This window comes from Ascaphus truei, chromosome 2, assembly GCF_040206685.1.
Source record: "Ascaphus truei isolate aAscTru1 chromosome 2, aAscTru1.hap1, whole genome shotgun sequence".
Lineage (NCBI taxonomy): Eukaryota > Metazoa > Chordata > Amphibia > Anura > Ascaphidae > Ascaphus > Ascaphus truei.
In genome coordinates, this window is record NC_134484.1 from 414,567,149 (window position 1) to 414,579,460 (window position 12,312).

The 12,312-nt window shown below is 42.3% G+C and overlaps 1 protein-coding gene across 1 annotated transcript in view; it reads left to right on the top strand.

Moving 5' to 3' along the window:
* MALRD1 (MAM and LDL receptor class A domain containing 1) overlaps positions 1-12,312 on the top strand; it is a 662,703-nt gene that overhangs the window by 328,937 nt on the left and 321,454 nt on the right. Inside the window, exon 21 of the mRNA XM_075588643.1 lies at positions 10,372-10,482. Coding sequence (XP_075444758.1) covers positions 10,372-10,482 — 111 coding nt within the window. The remainder of the gene's footprint in view (positions 1-10,371; positions 10,483-12,312) is intronic.

Here is a 12,312-nt window from a genome sequence, read left to right on the forward strand (position 1 = left end):
TTTATTTCGGGAGGCTACTACTATTATGTATCCGTAGGATCACGGACATAACCCAGCCCCCATACGTCAAGGGGGGTGGGACATTCTAATTACCAACCACTTAAATACTCACCAATAAGTCCAGGGAATAGACTCCTCCTCCCCTGAAGATGCGTAGTTTTACGTGAAACGGTCGTCGGGAATTGACGTCACTAGCTGACGTCATCAGAGGTGGCGACATCCAGCGATCCCCTACATCGCGAGAGACAGGCTTTTATTTTCTATTGAGTCTTGATTTAGACTCTGCTCATGATCCGCCGTGATCACGCATTATACCTTGGCTTTGTTCTGTTACTTCCACGCCTTAGGGCGTGTTTTACGCCTAATATGCAATCTATGTTATTCCAGCGACTTTATTCCTTAGACCTGAAACTATACTACAACTGTTGTAGGGATTAATAACAGCGGCACATGAATGTACTAAGCTAAGGAGGAATTTACGCATCGATATAGGATCCAGCATGATCAAGCTGCAATTTCAACTGCATTGCTGACACTACTACAGGGATAAATATCTGTGTCAGAGTATATCATATAAACAAGCCTGCATGAATATAGTCTGATACTGATCAGTCTATTACACCTGTATCTCTCTATAGGATCATAGCACTGCTTCAGTTTTAATATTAAGATATAACTGACATGGATGTTAAAGAGTCAGCAGAACTCCTATCAATATAGATGGTCCACTGAGATATAACTGACTATACTAGCCACCTCTGAACGTTTTTTAAAAAAAAAGGTTTGAATGATATATGTGTGTGTTTTTAATGAGTATTCATACTAATAAAACTTTATTATTTTTTTGGACTTATTGGTTTTATTAGGGTTATTAATTCCCTATACAGGTAAATTTCCTGTAGGATCATTGCTGTCCAGTTCATTATTTTCCGGCATTGAGTGCTGTGTACAATTGGGACCCTTTCTGATCCTTCTTGGATCATACTGTTATAAAAAATAATTCTCAGTCTTCAAAATTTGTGGAGAAAGATCCAGGAGAATCTCAAGAAGGCAACTACTAGACAAAAGGTACAGGCAGACCGTCATCAAAGGAGGATCCAAGAGCTCAAACCAGGAGACAGGGTGTGATTGTCTTCTAGGAATATCAGGCTCATGGTCCCTACACTGAAACTGGCACCAAGGTTCATCGGACCATATTCCATCTTGGAAAAGGTAAACTCAGTGGTATACCAGGAACGCCTTCCTCCTTCTATGAAGATCCCCTCTGTTTTTCATATGTGTCTGCTAAAACCAGCTGTGCGGGATGCTCGCTTGCCCAATCCCTCCTTGTCTACGGCTCCTGTTCTCATACACGGCCAACAAGAGTACGAGGTTCAGTCTATCTTGAACTCCAGGATTTCAAGGGGATTGGTCCAGTATCTCATGCAGTGGATCATCGTGGAGTACCTCTCCATCCTGACCCTGGCTATCTCCCCCGTGATCCACACCTCTCCAATTCTGACCTTGGCAAATTACCACTACGATCCGCCTCTCTCCATCCAGACCACAGCTAAGTACCTCCTATGATCCGCTACTCTCCAACACGACCTCAGCAAGTATTACTGACCATCCAGACCTCTCCGACCCTGACACGTCTACCTCGACCAATCTACACTCCAGACCCGACCCTCGGCCTCGCGGTCACGCCTTGTTTGTGGTGAGCACTCCGTTACACTGAGGTTATTCAAACAGCTTGTTGGCCCGTTGTGCCAGTTCTGAGGCAGATACGTGGCAAAACTCTTTAATTCTAACACTCTGGAAGAACGGCAAACATACATGAAAAAAGTTTTGCCAAGCTAAGACTACATTCACTGTATGCAGATAAAAAACATGAAAACATGAGTTTTAAAAGAGGTCTGTTATTGGGCTATATTGTGTCCCAAAAAGGACTGTCCTTAGAAGACGACTGCAGTTCAAGAATGGCCATCCCGCAAAGACGTCAAGAACATTTAAAGTTTTGTGGGTTTTGCTAATTACTCCCAACATTTCATCCAAGGATTCTCGGCCCTGGTTGTTTCAATCACAGCACTATCACAGGAAGGAGTACTATTTGCTTGGTTATCAGTGGCACAATCGGCCGTTGAAGAACTAAAGTCAACATTTACATTGGCTTCTGTTCTAGCTCAGATCATGCCTTACTTTTTGTTCTGGACGGTGATACATCAGACCTGTCTAACGGTGCAATTTTGTTTAAAGCCCTCTTGCATCCAAGTGTCTATTTGTTTAAAAAAAAAACTCTGTCATGCTGAGAGAAACTATTACATATTTAAACAGGACAATATTAGTGATCAATGCAGCGTTCAAAGAATAGAGACATTTCATAAAAGGTACCCTTATCCCCTATAATGCTATATACTGTTTATACTCAATGATAAGGAAACTACTTGATTGGAACTAAGTTACATCTGTTTATAAAGGTGCCTGCCCCTCAAAATGTGTGGCCATACGGGTGACACAGAAAAAAGGGAGAGAAGGGCAGCACTTAAAATGAGAAACTCACTATTTCTACAATAATCCTTAAAAGGAAACTGCACACACAGAATGTAGTCTTTTTCAAAGCAGGTGCTGCATTTTATTTTGTCCAGACAACATGAAAATGATAACAATGTTTCTGGACACACAGGTCCTTTGTCAGGTACCAGATGAAGGGCCTGAGTGGCCAGAAACATTGTTATAATCTGCATGTTGTCTTGACAAAATAAAATGCAGCACCTGCTTTGAAAAAGACTACATTCTGTGTGAGCAGTTTCTTTGTAAGGATCATTGTAGAAATAGTGAGTTTCTCATCTTGAGTTTTGGCCCTCTTTCTTTTTTCTTTTATATACATGTAACCCTCCTACCCCCACCCAATCTCAGATAGGGTCTCCTAGGGAGTCTAATGCTCAGGCTACATGTCTCAGTGTGGTGCATATCTACTGGAAACCTGGGGCCCTGAGTCTCCAGTGATGACATGTGGGAGAACAGGACAGGCTTCTGGGGTTGTGCCTCCGTCTCTTCTACTGGTACAGCGCCTCAATCTCCTGCAGCCCCCAGCTGTATGGGAGAAGTACCTACAAGAGAGTTCTCCTTCCCCTCCTCCCGATACACTTCACTCTCAGGCAGGATTTTAGCTAAAAGTGCAGATCTTTATTTGTCTCTTCTCAGCAGATAGGTCACACTGCAGGCTGTCTTCCCTCAGGATGTCCCTGACCTCACTCCCGGCCTAGGGCACCAAGAGTGGGTCTAGCTCTTCCCTACCCTCTAAGCAGGGTAGGAAGTATGGGGTGCACACTCTACTCCCAGGAGGGAGGCCTCAAGCCTGCCAGTCCTGGCAGCTCGGTTTGTGTCACCCTTGTATAGATTAATAGTGATCTATAACCATATAGTATATCCACTCACATTGTGTATTTTAATAATACGCTTTTAAGTTGTTAAAGTAACCAACTTATGACGTCTTCTGGAATCACAGGATATTCCCGGTAAAGGAAGAAAAGGATGCAGGAAAAGGTATAAAAAAGTTTATGAATAAATAAAAAGGAAGCACTTACAGAGCTGTATATACAAACAGCCAAAAGGGAGTCCAAAACAACTGCGTCCCCACTTTCAGTACAACCAAGTGATGGCCATACATTAGGGGATACCACACTGAGAGGGTACAGAGCTTCAGACAGCTCTTCAGGGTCTATATAGTCCAGCAATTGGCTCCAATGTGCCTCAATGCGTTTTGTCCTGTTGGACTTCTACAGGGGTCTTGAAATGTATGCAGTTATGAGGAATACCACGTGAAAGATATTTTGGTTTGCTGTATTTTTGTAGGAAATGTAGTCGCTCTTAGAGCCAGTAGGGGGAGCTGTAGCAATCCTTCCTGGGGTTTGAACCAATGAACTCCAGCATGGAAGTGAACACGCCCATCACTGACCTCCAGCAAAAGGAGGACATACCCATTTATTTCTTTATGTAAGCCCTGGATTCCTATTGCCAGTTCAAACTCTAGTGACTGTGTTTGCCCATTACTACCTGGAACATTGCACACACATTTCGAGTCACCAACTGCTATTCATTGCTCTTTCCATAACCCAGTCCACTTGCTAACATACTCAACTTGCTGCCAGTTCTGACCATGATACACTGAAAGGATAAACTCTGCTGTTCATCCTTTCAGTATTACGCTCTTTGTACATTGCTTACCTGCTCGAGCTCCCACCAGCCCTAAACCAAGAAACGTTTGACTATGTTGTTGTCATATCGTATTGGTACAATACACCTGTTACATTGCTGACCCGCTTGACTTGCCGCCAACTCCAACCCTGGAACTTCCAGACTACACTGTCATTTCCCTTCTCTGCTCTAGGAGCCGCTGGCAATGTTGTAGCCACACAAAAAAACCTACAGTATAAAGCAATCTGCAAATCCATTCTAAATATGAATAACCTACAGCATATACAAGTACATATAATCATATGTACACGTAGCAGTGGCAAACATATAACTTACACAGCTGTTATCAAGAAGAAACAACATACAAAGTTAACTATACTATGTATTAGAAATAATAAATCAATTTGACTGCTAAAATAATTGCTGTCTGTGCCATGTTCTTATAAGTACAAATAATAAGAATTACTATGATGTATACAGTAATATCAGTTATCTAAAAGCAACCATGTCTGTTAATTTGCTGGGGGGGGGGGGGGTTCCCAGTAAATGCTCCATATTTATTATACATTGGCTATAGTCTGAAAATGTTCAATGTGTGTCAAACAATACTGTGCTGAATACTCCCCATGGTGCTTTTGTGTTTAGCCTATCAAGTGTTCAACAGCAGGTGAGAGTTTTACAAGAAGCCAGGGCTGGCTGGATTGTATAATATCATCTTTTCTGGAGACAGTAGCTTGTGTCCTCTAGTATTTAACTATTTTTCCTATACTTCACAAAGTGGCTCAGATAGCATTTAACAAAAGGCAAAAATGGAGAAGTAATCAATATGGAATTGGTACTGGACATTCATCATGAGACCCAGACAAAAGCAGCACACTATGCAACAGCATTTCTGCACATATGCTACATAAAACAATGCTGTATATCCGCTATGGCTGTAAAATGAAGCTAATAAAAGTACATCTCAGACAATATTATAATGTTTGATGTTCTGTAGCTTATTCATACATCTCTGTGCATTTCAACTTCTTTTATTGTGAAATGGCCTATGACAGTAATTCAAAGTCACATCATAATAAATTTGTCCCATAAAAGCCCTGCAACAGCTGGTATCTCTGCTGGTCTGTTTAAAATGAGAATATGTGTCAAAGTGAGACTCAACATCTAAATACGACACCAGGAGCAGCACCAAATACATTAGACATGTAAGTAATGGTCTGTTATATAATAAATATAGTGCACACTTTTTCACATTTATTCAACTATTTGGATTCTCTCTGAATGTTTTAGTTTATTTTTTTATATGTGATTGATGTAACAAAGAAAAAGAGTTGTCTAAATATATAGTATGACAAAAAATTATATCTATGGCGCTCTGCACTAGTAATGTACCATATATATTATATAAAATAAATTTATACAACCAGTGTCGTAGATATCCTCCCTTTGGTATAGATGCTCCACACGTGGTGGGTACACATGTAAGGAAAGAAAATCAAAACATAGTGTAATACTGTTATACACACATATAGACATGCAACATGAGACAGACGCTGAGAACAACAGGTGACAAATTACAAACACATTTAATAAGGTATATCATTAAAAATACATAAAAACATATATAAGGATCTGGTAGGATACTCCAACTCAAGTGGGGGTTCCTGCTTACCGAATGTAAGAAGGTATCAGGCAGTGGATATTGTTAAAGAGTATCCCCTCTTGTGGATGGCCGCTGCTGTAGCAAACTCCTGGGCTCACACGTGGAGTCTCCTGCGTGGATAATGCCGGGTCCTTCAACCTGTGGCATCCGCCTCTGTCCGCCGTGGACACGTGATGCTGGCGTGGAAGCTGACCGCTGTAGACACCTCCTGCCTTGCCACTGAAAGCGCGCCAACCGGAGCAGATTCAAATGCGGATGGATTTACGCCAAAGAAACAGCAGCCCGCAGGTAGCGGCTATCGATTCCAAGGGGGACAGTAATCACCACTGAGTGTGGGAGACCTCTCAGATACACCCTACGCGTTTCGAAAGTAAAACTTTCTTCCTCAGGGGTAAATGTGATATAAAAATTTTATATCACATTTACCCCTGAGGAAGAAAGTTTTACTTTCGAAACGCGTAGGGTGTATCTGAGAGGTCTCCCACACTCAGTGGTGATTACTGTCCCCCTTGGAATCGATAGCCGCTACCTGCGGGCTGCTGTTTCTTTGGCGTAAATCCATCCGCATTTGAATCTGCTCCGGTTGGCGCGCTTTCAGTGGCAAGGCAGGAGGTGTCTACAGCGGTCAGCTTCCACGCCAGCATCACGTGTCCACGGCGGACAGAGGCGGATGCCACAGGTTGAAGGACCCGGCATTATCCACGCAGGAGACTCCACGTGTGAGCCCAGGAGTTTGCTACAGCAGCGGCCATCCACAAGAGGGGATACTCTTTAACAATATCCACTGCCTGATACCTTCGTACATTCGGTAAGCAGGAACCCCCACTTGAGTTGGAGTATCCTACCAGATCCTTATATATGTTTTTATGTATTTTTAATGATATACCTTATTAAATGTGTTTGTAATTTGTCACCTGTTGTTCTCAGCGTCTGTCTCATGTTGCATGTCTATATGTGTGTATAACAGTATTACACTATGTTTTGATTTTCTTTCCTTACATGTGTACCCACCACGTGTGGAGCATCTATACCAAAGGGAGAATATCTACGACACTGGTTGTATAAATTTATTTTATATAATATATATGGTACATTACTAGTGCAGAGCGCCATAGATATAATTTTTTGTCATACTCATCACCTGACTGGGGGTCAGGATTATATCACAGGCTGCCTGCCTATTGGGATATAGCGCTACCTATTTGTTTTCCATCCTAAATATATAGTATACTTTATTTGGGGCACTTATGAAAACAGAATTTATACTGTAGGTACGATGTACAGTACTGTAGGTAGAAAAATAAATAGTGTATAGAAAATAAAGTTTTTGAAGTCTTTGTAAAGAGAAAAAGGTTACACGTTGATATCTTGAATACTTCTTATCTTCTGTATGTCTGCTATAAATCAGTAGCACAGGCAATATTTTGATAATGTTTGTAATTCTTTGATGAAAAAATGAAACTTGTCAGAAAACAACATCTACAATTGACAGAAGTGGTAGGGAAAAGGAACTTCTGAGTTACATTTACAGGTGTATCAAGACTTTTCTGTTTTCAACACCGGGGCAAGCAGTGGGACTGCGACTGCCCAGGTGCTGGAGAATCATCACTGCAGGGGGTCTGATCCCAAAACATGGAACCCCCACAGTGCGACAGCGACAGCACCATCTTCGGAGTCACAGCTTTTAAATATTTCAGCCGCGACTCCGAAGAAAGTAAATCTTGATGCATCCGTACTTTATCAAATCCCCTTGTTGGTCCAAAAAATAACCTGAGCCAAATGTCTATTGGGCCATTCCTTTTCTTTAAAATTAGGAAACAGTCATTGTTAGTGATGTATCACAGCAAATGTGGAGCAAAGGGTACACAAATTGTGTCATTTTCATCCTGCGTCTAATAGCATCGATGTATTTAGGTCCAAATATTGCTGTTTGTGTCACCCTGTAATTTGGGGAATGACATTAGTAGGAGATAGAGATGAGTCACATGATGCACTGGTTATAATGAGATGTAGCAAACTCTGCATCTCCCTGAGTTACTTTTATTTTTTGTACTAGCACCAAAAAAATCTGTTAGGTATGAGGGGGCATAAACTTTTCTGTCTAACAATATGTTTCAAATGTAAGAAACACTTTCATACATGTGACTTAATTGCGACTAGAAAATGAAGCAACGCATCAAAACCAACTTCTATTTGCACATTTATTTACAGTGATACATCTACACCTACCATATGTATCGATGAAGAGTACAATGTGTTTAGGCGCACTGCTCCGTTTTTGGAGCAGAGTTGCAGCATATGTAAGAACTGCTTCTTATGTCTGATGCAGAATTGTAGCCTTAAGGCACATCAGATATGGAGGAGTTTTTGGGGAAAATAAAAGGCAAAATTAATGACACAGAGATGCAAACGCTGAAACATCTCATTATAATCTGTGCACCATGTACTGTAACTCCACCCCAACTCATCCTACTGATGGCTCCCCAGGTGGTAGCTATGGGAGACGGGCAAAATGTGAGCAATTGTGATGCTGCTCAAACCAGGAAGCCGCCCTGCAGGTCTGAGGCAGGATATGGAGGCTGATCACTGGTCTCAGGACTGAGCCCTGATAAGGGTCATAGGCAAGTGTCATAGGCAAAGATCAAGACAGACGGCAAGATTCATATGTCAGTGTCACAGGCAGAGACCAAGGCTAGTGCAGAGAAACAGGTATCAACATGGACTTCAGCATAACAGACACCTTGCTTGGGCACTGGCTGGTTGGAAATGGCAGCTATATAAAGGCCCATTACAGGAGCAGTCAATAACAAACTCCTTCTTGGCAGAGGGCGACTGAAGCCACTTCCTGTTTTCAGCCATCTTGTATCAGGGCAGAAGTAACCACAGTTTTTGTCCATCGTGGTTGAGGCGAGAAATGTAAACAAGGTTTACTGATCTGCCTGTGCTAAAGGAGGATGACCGTGACGGTGGGTTCTTACAGCAATATGCTTTGATACATACTGTAGGTACAGTGTGAAAATGCACGGCCCATTGCTTTGACACGTAGAACCCAAAGTGAACAGTTTATTGTTTACCAGTCAAGTTTTGGTTAAATGTGGAACATACATTATTTGAAATTGAGCAATAGAAGACAGAAAATTGATACTCTGAAAATACTAGAGATTTCCAATAGAACAACAACTCCATTATCTTGTTGATTGTTTCTGTAAGAATTTTAGTTAAATTAAAAAAAGGAAAACTTAAAAAAGGAAAACAAATGAATGCTTCATTCTATTGCATATTTTTAATGCATACCAGTTGTATACAGTATGTCTGTGTATGCAAGAACATAAAATTTGTGCAGTGCAATTTTGAACTAGCAATTTGTGTTTTTTTAAACAAGGATACCTCTGGTGAAGAACAGCATTATTCCAAAGTACAGGAACCCCCTGTTTTCTTTTTTTTTATATATTATATTTTGAAAATTCCTTGTTGGAGATGTGCGCAGAGAATTAAACACTAGAGAATGTTTTTGGCGAAAATAACATAGGCTTTATAAGCCAGCAGCTTTAAACAGAGAACAGCTTCATGTCTGCAAACAAAGTTACAGCAGAAAATAACAACCAGGCCTAACCCTATGTTGGGGACTGACTAACACTTCAACAATCCCTATCTGAGGGCTAGAAGGCTAGGCTTCTTACCAAGCTTTGACACAAGTCCAAAGAGAGGTACATGTAGGTAGGGTGCTCTCCATGTAAGTCCAGGGTCAGTGGGGGTATCTGTGGGGTGCTACCTCTGGTGAGTTCCAGGGACTGGTGTTGCCTGGAACAGAAAGTCTCTCTTCCCCTGGGATCTCTCTAGCAGCACAGACTCTGTTCTAGAGATCACATGCAATCATGCTTTTAAGAATGCTTGATCAGCCAGGTGGAGACTGGTTAATTAATTCCTGTGAAATTAACCAATTTAGACTCATCAGCTAAAGAGAGGGTTTATTTTGTAAGCTTTTTAGACAGGTGAAAGGCCGTGTCACATTCTCTTATAACAATTCTTGCCCTGGAGAAACAATATGGCCATTGGCGGTCAGTAGAAAGCGTTGGCATCATTGTAACATTGCAGATCTGGGTCACCCCACAGACATCTTTGTTTTTCCTTGCAAGTGCTGACAAAAATAAAAATGATTTAACTCCGCATTTAGAGTCTGAAGTATTGCGGATCAGCTCGTGTAGACGCCCTAGTTATCATACTGTAAAAAAAAATATATGTATACTTGGGGGAGGGTTGCTGCTTTAAGTATGTACCTATATACAATATATGTTTTAATCATTATATCTAACATATTCTAATTATGAATACATATGTTACGGTTCTATAAACTCCAAAGTGGCCAATTCCTTGCTATTGGAGCTTATAGAATCAATGTCAGTGGGCTTTTGGCTCATACCTGTGCAAGCCAATGCTTCAGTGATTATAGATCAGCCCCTTAGTTGGCATCCATAGATATCTGAATATATTGTTTAAGATAAACTGCTTTGTCACCCTCTTGTCATTTACAGGTACTTATTACATATGCCAATGTGACTTATGAACTGTGGTCTCAAAGCGGTAAACAGGGTGCACAATGGAAGAAAGCAGAAGTGTTTTTAGGAACCCGATCTTTTTTTCAGGTTTGTACTTTACTTTTTGAATTGTTTTTCAATTGACCAGTTCTGTATACCACTTTGCCATTGAAAAAAAGCTTGACATTCAGTTCTATTAATGAAGACACTACCTACCTTAAAATAATTGTCTCTTATACTGTAGATGAGTAGCATCACATGTTCTTGGCGCATTGCAGTGATTTGTGTAAATTCAAGAAGTATCTGCAGTTTATGTATATTGCACTCATGTAATTCTATTAGTGTAAATGTAGCAGATTTAATTTCTTCAGCTAATAATACGACTAGAGGTGACTAGGTTTCAACATTTGAGGTTTTTTTTACTTTTCTAAGTGTAGCCCCTTCTGGATTTCCCCCTAGGGTCCCCTCACGATCCTCTTTACCTCCGCGGGTGCCGCCAGAGGCTGCGGATAGCCCGCCGTAGGCAGGGATCTGTAGGGAGGTTGAGGCAGTGGCGACTGGGTCGCCGGAGATTCGTGGCAGCTTGGATTGCGCATGCGCTGATAGGTTCCCCAGTGTGGTGGCCATTTAAGAAGATCGCGCATGCAGCCAATCGGAGAAGGCTCCCAGCAGGGACTACATGTCCCATGAGCCTCGGTATAGGTCAGGTGGTCAGTATGGCCAATAGTGCTGCAGCTTTCCCCCTGGAGTGGAGAGTTGTTACATTTGGCGCGCTGCAGGCCACGCCAGTTGGAAGAGGGACCTCTGAGGAGTAGGTAGTGTCCAGGGAGCAGTGCTCCCCTGGACTAGGTCAGCTCTTCCGCCTTAGGCACCAGTTATGCCCCGACTAAGTGTAGCTTGTGGTTGCTATAGGGAAAGCCCATAGTCAGGGACCTTTACCAGTAGCTGCCTAAAGTCAGGTACAGCACCGGTGAGACGCCACGCGATGACTGCGGCTTGTGGTCTGGGACCAGACCACCTACGAGGTAAAGACGGTAGGGTGATATTATCCAAGCCGGAATTCACCCCCACGTGGAGGCAGACGCCATCGCGGACGATAACGTTGGATCAGACGGATCCTCTCTGTCATTCTGCAATACCCAGGTGCTGGAGCCCCGGGCAGGTACCTAACCAAGTGGACTAACACTCCACGGGATAGCGCTATCTCCAACACTTTTTGGGTGGGCCTTGACTTTGGGAAAAGGGACATCAGGGAATTGGTGCCTGGCACCCAATGTACTCTGGGGACACTCACTGTTGGTATCAGGTTGGGAGCTATATTACTGTGGAGTACAGGTGGCCAATATTATTTGTGTTCAGTAAAAGATTGTTAGCATATATATTTGTGTGCGTGTATTATTAGTATTGTTCCTGTAAGGGTACATCCCTCCCAGTTGGGATCCCTTGCAGGTGGAGGAGCTGTCACCATAAGAATCAGGTACACCCCAGGCTCCCAGCGGTGGAGGTTCAGACCTTCTGTGAGCCACAGGTAACGCACCACACACCGTAGTCACCATATCTTCCATAGGGTTGGGGAAAGTGCGCTACATAAAAATGCAAGAAATCAGTGACTGCAAAATCTCTACCCCATAGGGATTTTGTTTTCAAATGTTTTGTTTTGCACACAATAAGCACATGGGTGTTTGTTCAGCTTGGGTTGTAGGCAGGACATAGAGAAAGGGAAAGAGACAAATAGAGAGAGAAATAGACAATATGACACATACAGAGAGACAGACATTTTTCTTTGTTAATTTATTTTATTTTTTTGCACAGAAGCACAGCAGCACCAGCTTTGGTAGATGTACCCGTTGCTTTTTCTGGCTGTGGCTGCACCCCTGAGTGCGTGCCTCTGGAACCTGCTGCTGTACATTCTGCGTAAGCGCAACAGGTTGTGGCGCG